The sequence below is a fragment of the Zosterops lateralis genome, assembly GCF_965231275.1.
Source record: "Zosterops lateralis genome assembly, chromosome: 21".
NCBI lineage: Eukaryota > Metazoa > Chordata > Aves > Passeriformes > Zosteropidae > Zosterops > Zosterops lateralis.
Window position 1 is genome coordinate 2,954,369 of NC_139781.1, and position 22,815 is coordinate 2,977,183.

At 43.5% G+C, this 22,815-nt stretch overlaps 1 protein-coding gene across 7 annotated transcripts in view; it reads right to left on the reverse strand.

Annotated features, from left to right (window-relative positions):
- MAMLD1 (mastermind like domain containing 1) overlaps positions 1–22,815 on the reverse strand; it is a 245,354-nt gene that overhangs the window by 33,595 nt on the left and 188,944 nt on the right. For 6 of the 7 annotated variants that reach the window (XM_083876310.1, XM_083876312.1, XM_083876311.1 and 3 more), the window contains one exon: positions 529–2,226. In XM_083876310.1, coding sequence (XP_083732436.1) covers positions 529–2,106 — 1,578 coding nt within the window. In that variant the 5' untranslated portion in view covers positions 2,107–2,226. Of the gene's footprint in view, positions 1–528; positions 2,227–22,476; positions 22,527–22,815 lie in introns of those variants that run through there. The other variant, XM_083876315.1, reaches the window with a different exon arrangement.

A 22,815-nucleotide genomic window follows, 5' to 3' on the forward strand; every position in this document is an offset into this window, starting at 1 on the left:
ATGGCTTCTGGCAAATGCGCCTAACAGGTATTTCAAGTCTGCCTCTTTACTATTCCGGAGCTGTACTGTTTGACCTGCTGTCCATGAAGGACACATTTTAACTCCACTTCTCACCCCACCTGATCTTTTCTAGCCTCAGAAGCATTACAAAGAGATGAAGTTGTTGAAGGGCACTAAGATAAAAAGAAGATATTCCCTCTGAGAGGATAACATGAAACATGCAAGGAGACTATCTCTGGGGCTTATAACATAAGCTAAAAGAGACTGTCACCTATACATGTAAAAAAATTATTTTAAAATAGCACAAAGTTCTCCACCAGGCTAAAACATGGTGGAATTATGGTACATTTTTAGTGAAGAAACAAATAAATTTACTCAACACCAGAGGCTGTTGTTGCCTTGTCCACGTATGCACAGTGCACATCTCAGAAATTTAGCATTTGAAACACAAATGGAGAAGCAAAAATCAGAAAACAAATGACTCGGTATTTTCACATCAACCATATAAGACAGAAGAAAGGCTCTCACCTGTCTGCTCTGAGATGGCAGTGGGGCAGCCTGCATCTGTCTCTGCATCCGATGTGGCTGCATCAGCTGTCGGAACTGCTGCTGGAGAAACTGGCTGTTGTTGGTCTGCTGGGACTGCTGCGTGGCTGGAGACTGCTGCTGCTGCTGGAGATAGTGAATGAGGGACTGCTGCCCTTGTCCTGCTGTCAGAGGGGACATTTTTTGAGTAGCTGACTCCGAGGCAAAGTGAGACAGTGGTTTGGTGTTGTTGAAAGAAAACTGGTCTTGGCTGACAGGGCTCTCATTGACCAGACCTGGCTGTAAGCTACTGGATGGCTGTTGCATAATCATGTTCATATTTTTGGTCTGGTTCGTAGTCATTGATTTAAAAAGCGAGTTCTGCATACTTGTGGGGTTGCTGGTGGGAGTGATGTTAGAGATTAATGTACCTTGAGGACTGAAGGGCTGCTGATGCAGGGCAGGGCTCGACAGCTTTTCTGGCCTGTATGGTGGAGAAGGTCCAGTATTTGTGGAGGCCATGCTGGCAACCAAATTGTTCTGTGGGCTTTTAATGCTGCTAGCTGGCAAGCTGGCTGCTGTCAGAGCAGGCAGCATGGAGCTCTGAGGGCTGAAGGGCTGCTGGCTCAGAGCTGGACTGGAGAGCTTCTCAGAGCCATAAGGGGGAGAGGGGCCATTGGATGGGGTGCTGCTGGAAGTCATGCTTGAAAGCAGAGTGTTTTGAGGACTTTGAATGTTGTTTCCTGGTAAATTATTAGCAGGCATGCCAGACACCATAACATTCTGAGGACTGAAAGGTTGATGGTGTGGGGATGATCCTGCCCTGTAAGGTGGAGAGAGACCAGGAGGAGACATAGTTGGCCAGCTGGGAGCCTGTACTTGTTGCTTGGTACCAGACACCTGCTTGCTAGCTGCCAGCTGCTTCAGCTGCTGAGCATGCCAGTTGGATCCAGGCATGTTGGGTAGGGGTACTGGGAGCATGGGTGGTGGCTGGTTTTTGTTCTGAGCTGCTGTAGAGATGGGTGATGCAGCAGGTTTGTTTGAGGGAGGAACTTGGAAGTTGGCTCCAGCAGATGATGGTCTCACCTGAGGGGATCCTCCACTGGTTGGATTGCAGCCTGGAGAAAAGTCTTTGTTAGCAACGTGGTTCTCCAAGTGGGAAGTCTGTGGGGAGGACTTTGGAGTGGTGCTTATGTTTGGTTGGGAATGACTCAGACCAAGCGGATCTTCAGCCTTGCTGCACAAAATCTTTTCCAGATCCAGGTCATTGGGAGAAGGATCAGGCATTTTGGTCAGCTCTTCCAATAGATCTTGCAGCTCTTGGTCCACAGACTGTAAGCTGTTTCCTTTCTCATCATAATGGACAATGTTGTTGGCTTGCCCTCCTATCGACCCCTTCTGATTTATTTCTGTGTTGGGGGGCACTGAGAACGGGGAGCCAATGCCACCACCATTCATGTGATTGTTTTCCAGGAGCACTGGGTGCCCTGTCACTGCCAGGGAAGAAGTGCTGTGGCCGGTGGAGAATGGAGAGCTTTGCATTTCTGGACATGCCATGCTGGGATTGGCACCTTGGCCCATGGCAAGGTTTACATCGTCAAGACAAAGTCTTTTACTGTCATTTGGGAAAGTGACATCGGGCACGCCACTGGAGGCAGGAGAGCTATCATCTTCCAGTTTTCTTTTGATGGATCCCTGTAACTGTGAAAATATAAAAGGAAGAAAGAAGGATCCATTATTGACCATACTCTGACATGTGCTGAAGCTCCACGCTACAACACTGGGTTGGAGATAAAGAAAATTAAATCATACAATTAAAAACCCAGTCATGTGAGACAAATTCAATCAGGATTTAAATTTGTGCAACTTCACCAAAATCAAAAGAGTTGTAGTCAGACAAAGGCTAAATCTCATGAGTTGGCTTTAAAACAGATGTTAAAGCTACAAAATACTGTCTGTCATGTGAACTGTAATAGAAGTTTTTAAAATAGTTTCTGGTTGCATTTCAATTAAAACATTATACTCCCTGCATAACAAACATGCCAACATTTTTATGGTAACATTTTTTAGGTCTAAATGGCAAATCTGAATGAAACCCTGGACTGAATTTAGTGACCTTCTGCCAGTGACTCGGATTAAATTCAGACCTGAGACAATTAAATTGTTTTACATTCTTTATAGGCCAAACATCTGAAATAACTTGCATACTTTCTAAACAAACCAAACCAAAACAAATTCTCAGCTATCTATCTAAACAGACTTTCAAACTTCCTAATCACAAATGTTTTAAATTCCAGAAAGAGTAAGTAACAGCTAAACTTCTTAATTTTTGTTTATTCTTCTACGTCTAAGGCATTGTGAGCTTCATTCTTTTGAAGAATTGCCACTCATTCATAAAAATGGACATGTTTTCAAAATACAATTATATAAATATCTTGATCTACAAGAAACGGTAGAGTTGTAAATTCACAGATCTTAGGGAAAAGAAACCTGCCTTCTACATATAAAGAAAGTGAAACTGAAAACAATGCTTCTCATACTATTTCAGTATATGGCAATCTCTTCCACATAAAATCATCTATGGCTTTCAATTTTAACAAGCATGACCAGTATGTCACAGGATTAATCAGCCTTTAACATTGCTGCTTCAGGTTAAGGGAAATAAGCATTATGACCTTGTTTATGAATAGAGGGAAGCAATATATAGAAAAGCATCTGATCAGCAATGGGAAAATGAACACTGGTTCCTTTAAACCAGCTCCCAGTAAAGCCTCTCCCAGCTCTGGGCTGCAAGTCCAAGTGCTTCCCATCATGTAGTGCTATAAAAAAATCCCATCTAATAAAAGGTCATATCACCAGAAAAGTCTTCTCACCAACCCCAGCATAACCAGATCCACTCTAGGACTACGCTGCACATGACCAACTTCTAAATTTTACACTAATTTTTAAAAGCATCACAGTTATGCCTCAGTCTGCATACGCCTCACAACTGCAGCTCTTTGGTGCTCTCAGACAAGTGTCACAGCACTGTCACCACAGGATGTGTGAAGGGCACAGGGTGGGCACACCACGTGCAGCTCCTTCTGCACTGTGCAAACAGCTGATGTCCACCCCTAAATTCAGCCCATCTTCAGGCAATCCCCCACTAACATGTGTGGCTCTGACCTGGGAACAAGGCAGGGCTGCCTGGTGCCTCACTCAGCTGCTCTCACAACAGTGCCCTCTCATCATTTATTTCTAAATTGGTGGGCAGAGGGACAAGGGCAGATTTGTGCCTGCAGTTGCTGAGGGTGCAGATGCAGTTTGGGGTTAGTATCAGACGTTGCCATGATGGTATCCAGCTTACAGAGACATTTGGAAGAGTGAGAGGGTACAAGATGGTTGTCCATGATCATCATGGCAGGTCTGCAGACCACAATGAGCTGCTGAACAGCTTTTAGGAGGTGTTCATCTACCCTCCACCAGCAGACACAGCAGCTTTGGCATTATGGCAGAGACCTTTTCACATGGGTGTTTTTCCTTTACTCCCCAAGAGTTGTCCCTCACAGAGTTATTAGAGTTTGTCTCTGGTGATCTCCAGTCATATTGGTTTAACATGGGTTGTGTTCAAAAACCACAGCTGGGGAGAACTGAGGAGAGCTGCTTCCAGTGCACTTTGTCTGGTTACCTGAGAACCTCTTTGGGCAGCAGTGCCTGTGCTGGGCCAGGATTGCTGCTCTGTGAGAGACTGTCCCAGTGTCACACACTGCTGCACCATCAGACATTTGCTGAGGAGGCCAAAATTTGCTTAGCTTTAGGACATGGAACCAAGCCTAAATCTTCTCCCAAGAGTTAGTCTAATGATGGATGAAATTGTTTTCCTTCATTTTCTCTGCTAAAACTAAGCCAGAGTTGCATGTCTCAACAGATGTTGCCCTGTGTAGGCTGGAACATGTTGGTAGAGCATAACTACATATATTTAAAACTCAGACATGCATAGAGAGTATTTACAGAGGCTTCACACATCCAAAACAAACAGAGTGTGCTCCCAAGTTGCACCCTGGGAACCTTCAGGCAGGAAGTGGTGGGGGATCTCCCACCCTTGGCCAGCTGACATGCTGGCATGCGTGTCCTTGCCAGCTCTTCCTTTGCCATAGGACATTCCTCTGCTCTGAGTTACCAGGGAAAAATGTGAGCTTTCTGAACACTCTGAAAAAATAGTTTTTTTAACTGTTGCACTGGGGAATAAATGTGATGGGAAAACAAAACTTCATTTCCCTAGACTGTTGCTAGATACGAACAGATAAAATAAGGGCAGAGCTTTCTGATGGCACAGGTATTCCAAAACTGGGACAGGATTTTAAATAGGATGCTGTTGCTTAGGCCCTCCTGAGAAGATTTGCTGTAAGAGAGGCAGTGGAATTAGCTGGGTGACATGTTCTCTTGGAATGCAAGATTCCTGTTTCCCGGGTGAGTATTTGCACAGGTACCATAAAATCCAGAAGACCAATTTCTCCCAGTGCAGGCAGGTATAACTCCACAGAATTTAGTAACATTGCTTTTGCTTAAGATAGATTTGACTACAGCCCTAAACATGAGAGAGAAAGATACTCTCCTTAAAGCAACTAAACAAATCATAGAATAATTTTGGTTAAAAGGGGCACTTGGGGGCCATCATCCTTCTGCTTCAAGCACATCACCAATGTAAAAAATAGACTATAGTCACCAGGCACTTAAGTATGAAGTTCCCATTATAAAGAGAAATCCCTCCTTGCTCTGGCTGAGAGGTTTTCAGTGTTCCCCACTGACACCTCAGTGGTTGTTACTCCCACACAGCACACTCTGGGCTGGTGCTGGCTGTGAGGAGCCCCAGCTCCCAGCCACTGCTCTCCATGCACATGCTGCTGTGGCAGCCCTGAACAGTGCAGGGAACAGTAACACAATTTCATCTTACTGGGACCCTGCCTGCCTCAGACATGCCAACCACAGTGGTGGCAGGAGAGCAACAATGAGGCACTGCAACTACAACTGGGTCCTGACCTCACTAATTCAAGAAGCTGCTTGTTGCAGAACATTCATCCAACACTCCCAGACATTTCAAGATTATCTCTTTGAAGCCTACCTATGCTTTTCTAGACTCATCCTGACCAAAAATATTTTTCTTGTCCACTTCCTTCATCTGGTTCCAGACTCCCCAGGAAGGACCCAATTTATTCCAACTCCTTCTTCTCTTCCTTTTTTACACAATTTGACAAAATCAACAGAAAAGAGAAGAACACTAAAGCATGTTCTTCCCCTTTCTCTGCTGATTAGTATATTGGGCAGCTCCGTTTCAAATTAAACACCTGAGAAATGAATGGAAATATTTTAGAAATGCATCACACACACACAGAGCTGGCTGGAGGCTGCCTATGGCTCAGTATGGGAAAGCTTCATTCACATGTGCAAGCAAGGACGAAGCAGACAAGCAACAAAGGGGCTCTTGTGACATTGTCAAAATGCATTAAAATGCACTGGCATGCACAGGCTAACTTCTGTTTGGGAATACCTGGGAAACAAAGGCAGCTCTCCAATTCAGGGAATATCCGATTATGAGTTCTCCATTATCTCAGGTTTGCTTTTAACAGTGATCCCAGCACTCCTGTCCTCTCCAAAGCAGCAGGCTGTCTTTCTGGGAAAGACCTGAGTCACGCAGGAGCAGCACTGCTGGCTCGACATGGCAGCACAACCAGAATAAATAATAACTGTTTACGCTGCTCTGTCCACAGAAGCTGCACAGCTGTGGTTGCAAACAGCTAATTTGTCACACGCTTCCCCCCGCACCAAACTGATTCCTCCATGTGGGGACAGCACTCCACAGGGTCCTCTGGTGCAAGAAGGGACAGGCAGCCTCAGCAGAAGGCAGTCCTTGGCTGTGCCTTCCTCAATCTGGGCTTGCTGGGGCACTGTGACCTTGGGCATCAGGCACCTTCCAAACTTAAGAGGTACTGCTGGCCTTGAGGAACTTACTATTACTCAATGAAGGGAGAAAGGAAGGCAGGAAGTGGCAAAAACTGAAGCAGAGTGCTCAAATTGTTCATAAATACATACTGTGATGGTTCCATTGGATTTTAATAACCAACCACACATGGGCACCTCTGGACTGGCTCTTGCTTTGCCAGCACTCAGCTTTTCTTTTCTTGTGACACATCAGCTGTCCTCAGCTGCTGCTCCAGCTCTCCCCTGTGAGCCCTCCTGGCAGCCCTTGTTAATTCTCTGCCTGGAACTCATGCCTTCCTTCACCTGCAAGTGGGAACTGGGAAGGAGCATCCTGTACTGGAGAGCCTTGTTTCTCCAGCCTCACAACTGACCCCTCCAGCAGGAACAGCCGCCTCTAACCAGAGATTCCTATTTAGGCCAACATACTGCAGAAATGAGAGAGGAAAAACATTAGGCAAGGTATTTCAGTGCCTTTTCCTGTGCTTGGAGCCTGTCAGAGAGTCAAGCCTTGATTTACAACAACTGCAGGGTGCTGATTATTGATCTGCACCATCCCACGCCACTCACTGCCATGGACAGATCCAACCTACAGCAGTGATTCCCACACCTACAAGGCCTCTGCAAGGGAGCACTGAGACCAGTGGGATGCTGCCATCCATCCATCCATCCACAGCCTCCCTCAGCAGCTGCCCCCATCCCTCCAGACTCTCCTGATTTAATACATTGAAGTTTATGGATCCATGACTGGGATATCCAGAATGTGAGTCAGATAACCTTCCTCCACTAAGAGTCTCAAGACCCTTGGGAAATCCCAGGTGCTGGCTTTTCTGTTTGTTCGACTGAGGAAAAGAAATTATTGTAAAAGGAGATGAGGTGGGTGGGGAAGACAACAGTCTCACCACAGATCCTGGGATTTGCTAATGTGGTGGCAATTTTGCACAAAGCCTTTCAGAGCAAGACACCTGGGGAATCCAGGTCACCAACAGCCTGCTAAGATCTGGCATATCTGAATTATGTTGACAGATAGAGCATGTTTAATTTTTGGTGGAAAGACTGAGCAAGGCAGAAGCCTGAGATAAACAGAAGTAGTTTTTTCCCCCAGTATTTTCTCAAGGCATATCGCAAACTGTTCCCTCTGCAAAGTATAAAAACCTGAGTCTAAGGTTTGCTTAACTGAACTGACCAGAGAATCTATCAGTCTCTGTCTCTTTCAAACATTAGACACTGCCAAAACTGGAAGTATGTATTTGCCAGAGGCAAACTGTTTGCAGCATTCAGCGATCAAGACTTCAGCCTCTGTGGCTTCAACAAGCTTTAGCGAGACCTATCTGCCCATCAGCCTAAAATGTTTCTATCTGTTCTGACAAAAACAGTCATGCAATGAGAAAACAGAACTGGCAATTTTCCATACAAAACAAGAAAAATTCACCTTTTTTTTTTTTTCCCCTCCCATGCCTTAAATTCACAGTTTGGAAAGTTTTGTGCTCTCTATTCCACACTCTAGATGGATTTTACTGTCCTGCTAATATTTATGGACAGTTGGTGAAAAAGAAGTGAGAATGTGCTTGCATGTTTAAAGGCTGGAAAGTGGATCTGATTTATAATATTACCTTTTAAATAGCAGCAGTTACTTGCAGACCCTCTGCGCTGGGCAGTAGGCTGGCTTGCACATGAATAGCAAACCCCAAATGCTCCTGGGCAACAATCCCACTCCAGTACAGCAGGAGCTGGCACTGCAGTAAGTGCATTTAGCACATCTGTAGGATTCTGTTTGTGCATGCTGGCTGCAGTTTGGTAACAGACACTCACATTATATACCTGAATCCAAGAAAAAATGCCTCCTGCTGACCAGTGAGCAGCCAAAGCAGTACCTGACTACAAGAAACATAAACTACATTTTATCAAAGTCATATCTCAGGCTGCAAGGAGAACTCAAGGAGGCTCAAGCAATTAAAGCTACCACTCACTTTCTCCACACTAAGATTAAATATAAGCTAAAATCACATTCCTCCTACTACTTTGGGCTGTTTGACCCTTCTGATTTCAAGCAATTTGAGCATGGATGGACATTAAGGTGACATTTTACAGTGTCAGGAAAGAGATCACAATGCAGTTCCAAGCTACCAGGGGCATGCACCAGTGTGCCTCAAAATTGCAATTCCGCAATTCTTCAGGTAAGGAGCACCAGGGGTCTGTTGGGTACTTACTTGTAGGCTGCAAAGGTGGCAGTTTGTAATGAGGTGTGGTGGTAGAGAAAAGATTATGAATAGGGAAAATTCACAGGGTGGATTTCCTTCTATTCATCATGCTCATAGAAATAGGCAAGTGGAAGGGAGGATGTAGGAAGAGGAACTGGGGATGTAAACAGTCACACTAACCATGAAAGGACATTGGCTATTAGCTAGCTTGTGTGCATTATGTGGATTGTTTTTACCTGACCCTACAGCTTCTCCCAACTCCATCTTTAAAACAAATATAGTAACGTAGATATAGTAAATAAATTCCATACGCAATGGAAGTTGCTTCTTAGGTGTGCACCTGTAAATCACCTCCTAAGCACTGCTGCTACATCTGGGGAGTCTGATCTCCCCTCAGTACACAAGCATCAGTTGGCTTGATGTGGGTGTGCACTGATCCTTTGCCCCATTTCTTGCACCACTCATCGAGACCTTCCCCAGTTATTCCCTCTGTAGATCAGGGACCTCAAGCTGTGTTAAAAGAGAAAGAAAGGAACAAGGTGTGTGCTTTCCCTTAACAAATCTCACCCTCCTATTGTGAGTGCAAAGCTGCAGGAACCAGGGGCTGTGCTCACACACCCCCTGAGTGTGTGTTCACTCTCAGAGATCACAACAGGTTTGGCTTCATTGGAGGGTGGCTCCAGAGCTGTGATCAGTCCCTGTCCCTGTGACACTGCTGCAGCACAACAGGTCTTTTGTTTCACTTGAACTTCTGAGAGGTGGCTGCAGAGCTGGCACTAAAGTCCCCATGCAGCAAGGGAAGCAATCCTGGCTGCAAACACAGAACTGTGCCCTTTTTTAGCTGGTAAGCACAGAAATCCGAAACATCAAACATCATGACTAGACAAAACCAGAATAATGTGATATTACAATAAGCTTAAGGCACAGAAACTAACAGGAAATTCAACCTGGACTACCATGAGCCTAAGGTATTAGCTTTCTTTTTTTCTAAATTTTAACAAAAAATTAAGGGGAAGAAAATAGTACAAACATGATTTTCCCATTCACCAATTTGTGTGAATGCAATTATACTTATAATGACAGAAATCTGTGTGATCTGTCTTGCTTTCAAATGGAACAACTTACAGCCTACAGAGCAGCACGTTTGTGAACAAGGTTTTTCTAATTACCCCTGTGCAAAATTACAGGAAACATCACTAATGTCTGAATAAAGGTATCAATGTAGGATGAGTTCCAAGGAGAAAAAAAAAGACATAGCCAAGAATATACCTATTTTGCCATCCTGCACAAACAAGATGAATGCAAGAGGCCAAGTAGCATTCACTGTAAAGAAATTAAAAACAGAAAAAAAAAAAATCAGCAGCTTTGATACCTTTCAGGTCAGACAGAATTACCAGACTTATCCAGTAGGCACCAACAGAGATCTGCCCTATCAAAACAAATGTTCAGAGCCTTCCCATCTTGTCTTTCCTTAGCAATTCATCTGCTTTCGGTGTTAACGGCACTGTGAAAATGGAAATTTTTCCAGGAGAAAAATCGCCGTTGACAAATGGATCTGGAAGAGCAGGACTGCTGCCTGCTCCTGTGTTGTGCTGGTAGCAGGAGATCTCTGTGCAGATGCCTTGTAATTAGTCATCTGAGGACTTGGAGCAATCACGTCACGCATATTGTTTGGCTGTAACTTCCACGTTCCATTTAATGACAAGTGTTATTAACTAGACAGCTGAAGACAGAACAAGTTCTCTGCCTCTTGGTTTTGAGCTGTAGTACAAGAGCATTTCTTTCATATCTGGCTGTAAATCAAGATCAATCTTAAGAGTCAATGCCTTTCCACCAGTATTACCTCATCTTACCTCAGTTTTAATACCAGCAGTATTGTTTTATATCTTTTTTTATAGTCCATTAATTTCAAAGTCCTACGGAACACTTTGCAGTAATTTTGTAGACTACATTAATTTCTCACAGCAATGTCTAGGCTGGAGAATTGCAGATCCTCTCCACTGAGCAAAAAGTGATGTTTTTTGCTACTTGGGTCTCCCAGGATTTGTAAGATCCTTTTCTCTCTTCTTTTTCAGCCCCTAACACTGGCACAGTTATGCAATGACCACAAGTAGAAGAAACAGGATGTACGTGTTCCTAAATTATGAAGTAGGTTTTCCATTTACTAGATAACCAGATAAAACCCAGTCTGACACTTCTTTTCTGCTACATATTGTATTATACTTTTAATATCTCAGAACACTTAGTCCTGTGGTTTTACCAAACTGCAAGTGCCATTCTGTCCAAAGGTATGGCTGGGGAATTAATAGCCTGGAGGCAGAGCCTCCAATTAGGTCAAACCTAGGGACAAAAAGCTTTCAAATTCACAGAACAGTAAGAAACAATGGGATTTCACTCTGAAAAAAGGGCATTTTTATTCCAACAGCTGAAGTACTCACACTTATTCCTCCAAAGAATAACAGCCCCAGCCTCCTGCGTGTGGCTGCCCCAAACATTGACACCAGCACTCTCACATCTGCCAGCCCAGTGCCCTTCTGCTGACTGCCTGCACTGCAAAATTACCTGATACTGAATCTAGAGCTCTCCTCTAGGGTTGCGCCGGACAAAACATCTAAAAGAGCAGTCTGAGGTTTCTAAGTGCTATCAGAAACTGGAGCACAACTCTTAAGAAGGATGGAACAAGTGGGCAAGGAAAGCAACATTCTGAACTGCTCTTCTCCTGCTCCTTTGATGCTTTCTGTCTTTCAGAAAATGAAACAATAAACACGATATTAATACAGATCCAAAAAATCAAGCCTCACTTAGAGAAAAAAGATAATCAATCTAGTGTGTCCCACAGAAAGTGGGTGTAGAGAGAAATCTGTCTAACAGCCAGAAGCAGAAATCTTTTGTAAGGCAGAGAAATGAATATTTAATTTGTTTCTGACTACTTCATGTTATCCCAGCACTTTCATCTTTACCAACCCAGCACCTCTGCTATTGTCAGCGTGCATCAGCTGGAATATGAACATGAATATGAACATTGGATAAATGCTGTTTGTACACACCTTTCCTCCTGCAGCAGGGGGATGACCAGCTCAGCATACAGCTCCTGCTCCTGTAATACCTGCTCTTTGAACGTGGCTCTGAACTTACCCAGGGACCTTTAAAGGAATTCTGAAAGTCAGTGGTACTATAAACCCTAAACCAGATATAGATTCCACTCCTGAAGCCCTTGTTCTGTACAGAGCTGCTGAAATCTTGGCCTCAATTAAATAAATTGGTTGGACTCGATGATCTTGGGTCCTTTGCAACCTAAATGATTCTACGAATCTATAAATATTTTGGGATGCTGACTTCATCAGGGATGACATTTTACTCTTTGCTCCTTCCTCCTAACCAAAGGAGTGAATTAAAAATACTCAAGAGTTGGAGAAATTCTCTCTGCCAGAATACGCAATGCCTAAGTCACTTGGGTTTTAACCAGAGAACCTCTTGACTTGCTATAGATACCAGTTCTCCTCTGTCCTAGAAGCAATGTTAATCACACATTCATCACTGCAAATTGACAACATAAATGCTGACACTTATGCAAACAATGTTAGAGAAAATGGTGTTCTTGCTGCAGAAGTGAATTACACAGCCTTTTAAGCTTTCTACACTTCCCAGTTTTATGTAAACTCTAATTTCTAAGCTTTTGTTCTGCCTTGAAAGGTCACACGGTTGAAAGCCATGAAGCATAGCATGTGTTCCCACTGATATTAAAATACTGTTTACTAAATCATGCATATAAATGTAAAGAAGAAACTGTTTGCAACCTACTGCGTTAATAAGAGATGATTTATAAGACAACACAATTCCAAGTATCAACATGCAGAATGTAAAGAACTGATCTCAATCATGCAACGTGATTTTTTTGGGGCTTTTTTTTTGAAGCAAAGTCTCTGCCTTGCCATGCAATCACACCAACTTCTGATGACACTGTATCTGACTGATTAAACTCTTAATCGTGCCAATGCTTAACTTCAGGAATACAAGTGGTCTTTTCATATTTGAGCATATGATTGCACATTTGCAAGATCAGGGCTTCATTTGCATATTCAAATTGCAAAACTGCATCTTCCCTTTGTCTGTGCAAGGCCAACTATAGCTCTCCAAATGCTAAACAACCACCGTAGAGTTGGACAGTATTTTTAGCATCTCTGTGGTGCACTCCTGTCTTTAGCTGCTGTGTTCACAAACAATCCCACAGGACACTGCATAGCTAACATAGCTCAGGCTCTTCACTACATTCCAACTTTTCTCCCAAAACATGCTGAAAGCAGAGTATAAAAAAGACCAGTTCAGGACCTGCTACAGTTTCCTAAGATGCATTGTCTTGAGTAGAGCAGAACTATTTTCAAGCACAAAAACAATAAAACCTCAGCACATTCTGCTCTGGAGTGGTGATGGAGCTTGCTGTGACTTCCTCGGGGGAAAATGCAGCTCTACACTCTGAGTTTGCACTGTGCAGATAAATCAAGTAGGACAGCAAAGGATTTCTGCATGTTGTTTCCTAGCAGGATGTGCCCATGGGTTCATGGCAAATTTCTGGTCAAAGCTTAACCCTGCAAGAGAAGTTAATAATTGAACTTGCCAAATCATCACAATTTCTAAATCCAACTGCGCCTTGTTTTTACAAAGGGGCATATTAAACCAGTGAGCCATTTTATTAGACTCATGCTCATGTAACAAAAACATGTGTTAGCTCTTGAGTGCCAAGTACCATCCTGGAGGGTTACCAATCCCTGATACCGACTTTGGAGCCAGACTGCAGTTATCTGTCACAACAGAGGAGGTAGTTTGGAATACACAGGGTGAAGCATGGCTGCTCCACTTGGGAATACTTTCTGTGCTCCTGGTCTCTTTGCAAAACTCTGGGAAGATGAATTGCAGCAGTGGGAAAAAGAGCTTGAAACTCACTGCTGGCTGTAGTGGGATTATCTTAGGGAAGCCTCCTGGATGGCTGGAGCTCCCTCCTTCATTCCCTTTAGGAACTTTTGCAATGGGTGCAGCACCAACATGCAGCTGCAGCAGCTGGGTCAACTCTGGGTGCATAGGAAATGCTTTTAGAGTCATCTGCACAAGGCAGTTCAAAACTACAGGGATACCACAAAGAGAGAAAAGACTCATTGGGGGAATGGGAGTATTAATCAGATCATTGACCTTTGGAGCTTTGAAAATGAAATGCTTTGCACACTGAGCTGGAGATGCACATGCAGACAATAGCCTCCAATATCTTGATTTACAGAGGAAGTACTGATGGAATTCCATATATCCTGTTAATGGTGAAAGGAAGAGAATTATGTAAAGGAACCATTTTTGTCATTAAGTGTCTTAGCTAAGCCTTGCAGATGAGCCTAGACACTTGGCTGCAATTTCATTTCAAGGGGACAAGATAACCTGAAAACCCTCAGAAAACCCTAGACCTTGTGAGTGCTTCACAAATAGACTCCTCATTTCCCCATTTCACTTATCTTCTCTCCTAATACTACGTGTGATCAAGCATTCTCTTATTAGAACTCTTTGAACACTAATGGACTTTCCAAAACAAAGTGTGTTACTGGCTTCCTCTACCCTACCACAGGTATAGCTGTGTCTGGGAGGTGAGAACTGAGGGAACCCTACCAGGGCTAGGAGGATGTCTACAATATATATGTGCCTTTTGTTTGTTTGTTTCTTGGTTTTTGTGGGGGTTTTTTTGTTGTTGGGTTTGTTTTTTTTTTTTTTCTAGTCAGAGTTATTTTTTCCATTTTAAGCACAGCACAAGTTCAATTCAGAGTATCACAGCTTTTTGTCCAAAGTGTCCACATCACGCAACAGGAGCATCAGGTTAAGGAGAAAACAAAAAAACCCTGCAGGTACTTTGATTTTTTTTTTTTTCCTGAGCCCCTTCTTAAAGGACTTAAATTTTCAAATAAGTAGAGGTTTTCCCTCCACCCAGAGAGCAAGGCTGACATCCTGGGTTATAGTCCTTATCCTAGTAAGGGCTCCTTAACTGAGAAATGTGAGTTACAAGACTTGGCCTTTACCAAGAACAATGATATTACAGGAAAACTCGCTGTACACTTTTGAACATCAACATTTGATTACCCTTCTATTTTCTAATACAGACACGATGTCTGGAGTTGAACAAACACATTCTTGAAAGGTCAGAACACTTAAACTGTGTGTACCTAGTTTAGGCTGACAAACTTGTTGCTGCTTTTTAGCTACATTTCAGTTTACCCACAAGAGTTACACTACTTCCCCTGAAAATTTTCAAGCTCAAGAACATGCTCTTCTCCCAGTGTCTGAAAGTGAAGGCAAAACTCTTTTTCTACATAAATTTATCACATTGAATCCTGTGACTTACTGAGGATTCTGCCTTTCCTCCACAAAGGGCTTGAGCCAGCAGCAGACACAGGGATGTCCTGTCCACTTGGACAGAGGGGCTGGCTTGGCTGGATGGCAGCACACACAGCCATTCACTAAACTCTGCAAACCTGGACCAACAGCTATGAATTCTCCCAAACCACACAGCTGGAGGGCAGGTAGCTCTTAATTTTTTTTTTTAATTTTCTGAAAGAATGGGAGGAACTTTCTCTTCCAGCTATCGTTACGTGGGTTAGTGAGGATTTAACTGCTGCAACCATCAGGAAATAACTGTCTGGATGGCACCATGGAGTGTTCCCTGGGAGCTGCAAGGACCTTCCAAACTGGGAACAAAAATCTGGATTTCCTGGAAGCGTTCTCATCTGTCACTAAACACTGTGTTGTGTCCTTCAAGTTTTTGGGGCACTCGAGGAATTGAAGGGGCACCAGATTAACCCTAATCCAGTGAGAGGAGGTTCACTTAATTTCAACAGAGCTGCCTGAGATGACTTCATCACTTCAGGCCATATTCCTTCCCTGTGGCTCATAGATCCTGAAGCCAAGGCCACACTGAGCCAGCTCTGGGATTAATTAGGATGGGTGTTAATGCACCTGGCTGGGACATGCTGGGACCTCAGCAGGACATGGCATGTGCTGTGCCCAGGTAGTCTCAGCAGTCTTAAGTGGGATTGTACTGAGAGAAAGTCCCCTTAAGGACATCTTGGGCACAGTAAGATGACTATCCTCTATCAGAAATGACAGCCCCTCAAGTGAAAGTAGCTGAACTCCAGCTGAGAAGCACTGACTGACTGCAAACACAATGGAGATGGAACAGGTGAGCCACTAAAAGTGGCTGAAGGTAACATTTCATCTCACATTGGCACAGAGGCTCTCAGGTACTGCTCCGAAGAAGGAAATGAAACCTCTTTAAATGGATTAACTTGAATACTTTCAAGTGCTTACCATGGCTGCACCCCCTCACCTCCATCTGTACCTATTCTAAGCTCTGCCAGGACCTTGACAGCATTTCCTGCATACATCATGACCATCAGCATGCATTTCACCAGTCTCCCATTCCCAAGTTCCTGTAAGAGGGCCAACTTCTCTTCTGAAGCAAATTTTCAGCAGGGTCCTCCTAGTGCCCAGCAGCACCACTGGTTCCTCACCACAGCTCACACCCAGCCCTGTGCACCTCATCCCACCCCTGTGGGGGAAGAGATCTCCAGTTCTTCAAAACTAACTTACTTCCTACTGAACTTGCCTGAAGAGACTGCAGAGAAATTGTACCTGGTCTCCTGTGCTTCAGCCTGCATTTACCAGACATGATGTGGGAAATGGGCAGGAAATGCCTACCCTGTGTATGGCAGCAACTCTTCCTCTTCCCTCCATGACACACTTGAGCAGCACACCAAGACCTGACCTTGCACTTTTTAGTGCAGCTTTTCTTACACAAACATTTGAGTCAGATCTGGAGCCAACAACAAATAGAAAGCCAAACACATTGCCAAACACACTGATTTTTTTAAAATGAAAAAGGTTTACACCCTGTTTCATACCTATTTGTACTCATATCGAAAACGTACTGTACATTTTTAACTGCATGAATTTGGTAAGATCAATAAAAATCAACCTTTTTTTTATACTCCTTCTGATACTGGTGTAAAAACTGTTAAAGAACTGATATTATTTGGGCGCTGTACAGACATGAGAGGTGCTGATGCACAAAAAAGGTGTACTATGATTAAACACATTTGTTAGCAGGTTTCAGCTGTTATATTTCTGCCTTTAACACATCTTCACTTTGCTTCTATTTCAAAATCTAATCAGAAAACCAACACAGAATTAGTCCTTCACCTTGTTTCTTTGCACAATTGTTTGGACAGTGTATTTAAAATAGCACTGCTCTAACCTGGCAGCATTTTATATTTACTTTATCCAGGTGTAAATGACAGCCTAAAGAATAAGGAATAGTAATCAGATGCAGCATGTTTTTCCCTAGTAAAACTACCTCTCTTTTCCTTTTGAGCACCTAAAGTTGAAATACAATTTCCTTCTTTTGTTTCTCCATTCATTATACATGAACAGGGATAGATAAATGTCAAGTATACCTTTAAAGGATAAATGCACCACAATTTATCAGTCCCTCAGTGAAAAAAAAAAAAAAACCAACAAAACAAAAAAACCAACCCAACCAAAAAACAACAAATCCTTCTTGTTGAATTTGAAGTACTTTTCCTTAGTATACAACAAGACACCAAAAATAACACATGGGAGAACTGGGGTGACACTGGGGCAGACTGTTGGTTTACGGAAGTTCCTGCGTGTTGCCTTACACAGCATTTCCTGGTTTATGTCAGACAAATCTGCTCTGTAACAAGACAGACAGTAAGTCAGAAGTGTCAATATGAGCAACTCCCTGAAAACAAACTTTGCTCATTTACCAGCCAGGGTTTCAGGTGTGGGACATGGAACTGCACTGTGGGGAGGGAGCTCACCAGGCTCCTGTGAGCAATGACAAGGCTCCACTGCCCAGCTCTGCCAAGGAAATGGGGTTCCTGGGAAGAAAGGTGAGCTGGCCGGAAGCTGTGTCACCAGGTTTCCTCACCAAGCACTTGTGCAAGATGAGATTCTGCTCGTCACTAAGTGCCTCCACTCCCAGGGCTCAGGGTGTTGAGGTGCCTCTTGGGATGGGGCAGGGACAGGAGGGCACCTTGGGCAGCTCTTTCACAGCAACTCTGAACCCACCCCCCCCCCCCCAAAAAAAAAAAAAAAAAAAAAAAAAAAAAAAAAAAAAAAAAAAAAAAAAAGGGCTCTCCAGGACTGCCCGTTTCCATTCCCAAAATGAAGCTATTATGGGATTCCTCAAAGGCTCTCATATTGCCATGGTCTGGATCTCTCACTGATCCACATTAGTTTTTGGTTTTCTGAAAGAGGCCAAACTTCTTTTTCCCGTAAAATGTGCAGAAGCACATTCAATCCCATTCATGGATTGAATTGGAAGGAAAGAGAATTAACCTCAAGTACATTTCCACTATTTTCTAATGATTTCTGCCTAACTCTAAGAGCAATCTAAGAACCAGGAGGAATTTCTATTACCCCTTAAAAACATGTATATCTCCACATAAGAAAACAATGGCAGCCTTCACCAGCACACAGTAAGCTCCTAGCTTCTGAAACACATGGCTGTCAAAACACCAAACACTTTTAATGGAAACCTAGTCCATTAACAAGCTGAACCATCAAGCAGTCACGCAAGAAAAGCAAACAACCCCAGGAAGAGCTCTTGTCTTTCCATGCTGAACAAAAACTATTTACAGCAAGCGAAATAATGCAGCTTCTAATAATGTTTTTCCTCCCTCTCCAATGCATCTGCACACAACTTTCCCTTCGTTCCTGATGCAAATTTAAAGAAGCAAACCTTGCCCTTGTCTGTGCTCACCTGTTCTTGGAGGCTCCCTTGTGCTGATGTCCTCCCAGCACACATTTTGTCACATTCTCAGATCTCATCAGGTCCAGGCTCTCCACTGCTCCATGCATTAAACACGTTTCTGTTTGGGTATCTCAGTGCTCATCAGTAATATGTTTTAAAATAAAAGCAGAACTTGGGCTTTTTCTCTCTGAAATCAGTCTTCAGGATATTCTATCCTCAGAACAATCTGTATTCAGTTTTATAACTGAACCTGAGCTGGTGAAACAACTGGAAACTTTGCTGCTGATTTCAGAGGGCATTTCTCTGTGTGTCCACTCACAGTTTGCTCTTTTGAGGATGAAATGATCCCCACATCCTTTACAGCAACACCAGCACTCACCCTCACTTTCCAAATACCTGTGCATCTAGACAGGAATAGAGATTTTATTGTTTCTGTACACTCCAGATTTGACTTCTTTCAAACCCCTCGTGCAACACAAATAACTGCACTACAAGGAAGAGAAAGTACATGTTTAACACAAACATTTATAATTCCAAAGCCTTAGACAACAATTGCGATAAACCCAGCATCAGTGGCAGTACAAGCTGTGCTGCGTGATTCAAGGGGGGGTCCTCAAGGTGCAATTTGCATTTAATGCTTCTGCCATCAGCTCATGCTTTAGGTGAAACAAAACACCCCACCTCATTAGGCAGGTGGAATAAAATGAAGGTGAGGTTTACAACACTCCTACTTGGTGTGGGAAGGACCACACTCACTTTACAGGCAAGGTGATTCTACATCCTATGACAAAGATTTAATTTATTTAATTTTTATTTCTGAAAAAGGATTGACCCTCTCCCTCCCATTGTTTTAAGTTCCCAAAGGCATTCCCAACAACAGCAAATCAGTGTGCAATGCTCTTCTCAAATCTTTGGCCTTTCACATACAGGCCAGCTGCTCTCCAGGCACAGCACTGGCTTACAGAACTGGGCTGCTCTGATTTATAACTGAGGTGTTTAAAATAAGGCAATCTAATTATTGACTTGATAGCCCACAATGTCTGCAGTCAGCAAAGTTTAAAAAATGCAAAATATTGACAGGATCAGACAAATACATAATCAGGGAGTTATTAAAATGCAAATTCCCTGCCTTCTGGTACTCCTGTGGTGCATGGCATAGGACCCCAGAGCCTGCATCCCTCTAACTCTGTGCTGGTTGGGAGGAAGAAAAGAAACAGACCTGGGGAAAACAAATGGGCAGAGCTATCAAAGGCCAGCTGGATGGGACCTCACATCTTGGGGGGTCCCCTAAAGAAAGACAATGACTAGATGGGAATGGGAGGCATTGCAAGAACAGGCAGCCCTGCACACACCCTGGACCCCACACTTTTCCAGGATTTCAGAAAGGTCCTGGAGCACAGGGAAACCCAACACACCAGTTCAGTGCCACATCTACACATCTATTTTGGGGAAACATCCAGAAGTGAAACTTTTTGCAAGTTGGTGAAACTTGCTATCAAAATGCATGAATGGCACTGCATTAAGATTTATTAAAAACAAAACAAAACAAAAACAAAAACAAAACAAAAAAACCCCCCAACAACACCAAAACAAACAAAAAAACAAACAAAACCCTCCAAAGAAAGGATGTAATGGAAATCCTCTATCCAAACCTGCTCTGGGATGGTAACACCTGGCTTTATAAGTTGATAGGTTCAGAAGAAAAAGTTCAGTGCCCTGATCCAGTGTCTGAGGGGTCCTAGCTGGAAGGTGAAATAGGGTATTGTTACAAGGCATAGAGAATTCCTTCCCTTCTCATCTCTGCCCCTCACTTTTTCTTCTAATTTAAATAGCCTTCTAATCCTGTGGACTGTCTGGTATATGCTTATTATTTTACCTTGCAGACACATTCCTTTAAGTCTGAGGGCTGTGTATGTGTCTAGAAGTCTATAATAGAACAAGTAAAATAATACCATTCCCAGCTGGGCTGGATGATCTAAGCCCCCACCAGGAGAAAACTTTGATGCATAATATAATTTCATGCAATGTATTTCAGTCATGTTAATACTGCTGTAACAACTTCTAAAAATGACTCCAATATAGACAGTGATACCTAATTAACAGGCAAATTCTAAGGGGGAAGTTAAATGCTAATTTTACACTGGCATTTAGCCTAAGAACTTCATTATGCCATCTTCTATTTTAAACTGTAGCCATCCCACCTTGTGCTGTGCTGCCTCCTGTTCTCAGGCAGCATTGCGTGGAGCACAATAATTCCTTGCAATACAGACAAGGTCACAATGGTTGGGGCTGGGTACCTGCCTGAAAGCAGGAAAAAAGCTTCTCCCTGCCCCCAGGAGCCTGCAGGGACTCTGAAGCTAAGCTTTAGCCAAGCTTGGAAAGGGAATTTTGTGCAGGGCACTAAAGTGATGGTTGGGACAGATGGATGTAGCTGCTCAGGGCTGCTGAAAAGGCATCAAAAGGAAAAGGACACTGCAGCAATCCAACCCCCAGTGAATACTGGCCCTTTCCAGGACCTGGTCAGAGCAGCCATGGGCAATGTGGGGTCAGCCAGCCAAAGGTTGCTGAGCTTTCCACACCAGTGGTGAGCAGCACTGACACCAGCCAATTCTCCACCTCATCTTTGGGATAAATAAAATCCAAACCAGATGGTGCTTAAAACATTGGCAGTGGCAAAGGCACAGAAAAATATTGAAAAATACTACAGAATACTTGAACTTCCAGCCAGGGCTGTGGTGAAGCTGCATCACATTTGCATAGAAATTAGATGCCTCGTTAGCTGCAGATAGATGCACAACTGCCCAAATTTAAACTTCCTCCTTTCCCCAGCTCACCAGTCATTACAAATCATGCGGCTGAATGAAAGCTGGAAAAGCACTGAGAACTTGGCAGTTTTGCTGCAGTGAGTCCCATAATAAATGAGGGACAAGGGGTGGAAGCACTGATAATCTTAATATCAAAACCACATTTTCTGCAAAGCAACCTACTATTGTTCATATGTAAAACACATCATGTTGCTAGGAGGGAACAAACTGTCCTGCACTTTACAGATAGCCTTTTTATTACAGATTCCCCCTGACTGTGACTCAAACCCCACACAGTCCACACACCCCTTTTTAATAAATGCACAGGACACACAACATGGCTGGGTGATGTTCTGCTGCTTTGGACAGAGGTTTCAAACACAGAGTTGGAGGTGTATTTCTTCTGTGCTGTATCACACATAAATTATTAACAAAAGTTAAGGAAGGAAAGCAGAGCAAAGCATCATCTGCCCAACCAAAGTAAGTTCCTGAAACATTGAGCAGCATCTCCCTGTTCTCAAATCAAATGGGTTGGAGGTACCCGGGAACCCTGGTCCCCCAGCATCCTTTCCTGGTCTCCCCATCTTTCTCCCTGAAGCAATTCAAAAATCCTGAAGGCTTCTTGGCAAGGCAGTTTTTCTCCCTCCCTCCCTCCAAAGTGACAGTGGCTAGGTGGGGTTGAGTTTTGTGAGCACTAGGCCTTTTTCCTGAAGCTAAAAACGTTTGTATAGATGTGAACAGCCTGGACCACGTGCAGGAAAATCTAGTGCATTGCTTATCAGTCGATTTGGCTTCACACCAAGAGTAACACACTGCTATAAAGGGCCAACACAGTGTGAAAAAGGAGCTGTTCTACTAGAATACACTCCGTTAATTCTGGTTGAACTGACATTCTCCTAGGACAAGAGCTCAAAACACATTTAGACTGCTGTACTAAGCGTGGCAGGGAATGGAGCAGCAGGCTGGTTTCTCTGGTGTCACTAAACAACAGGCAGACACACCCCCCCTTTCCCCCATCTCCTCCCCCCCAAAAAAAAATCTCTTGAGAAAGCAAATGTGGGACAAACTCTTCACAGCATCTTCTTCCATCAAAATAACATTCCAGGTTTTAAACAAAAAAATCCCCACCACCCTAGTAGGAAAAAAAAACCCTGAAAAAGTGAAAAAATTCCAGCCTTGCTCGACTTACTGTAATTGTCCTTTACAAGAAGAGCCCTCTAGTTATGTGAAATGACATTGCCTGGGCGCCCCAGGCTCCCCGCGCTCCGCACAGGAAGGAAGCAGACACACATCTCTTTAAGAGCCATTTCCTCTCTGCTCTATTAATTTCAGAGATTAAGCAAGCCACTCCTTTGTGGCATAACAGAGCGAGATAGAGCCATTGTGTTTGAGGAGAGTCCTGCTCACTGGCTTCCCACCTTTTTTAGTGTGGGGGGGATGCATTAGCACTTTATTCTCAGATGAAACACCAGCAAACTTCCAGCAGCCCTAAAATTTTCCTTATTCTTAAATTACAGTTTTAGCACAG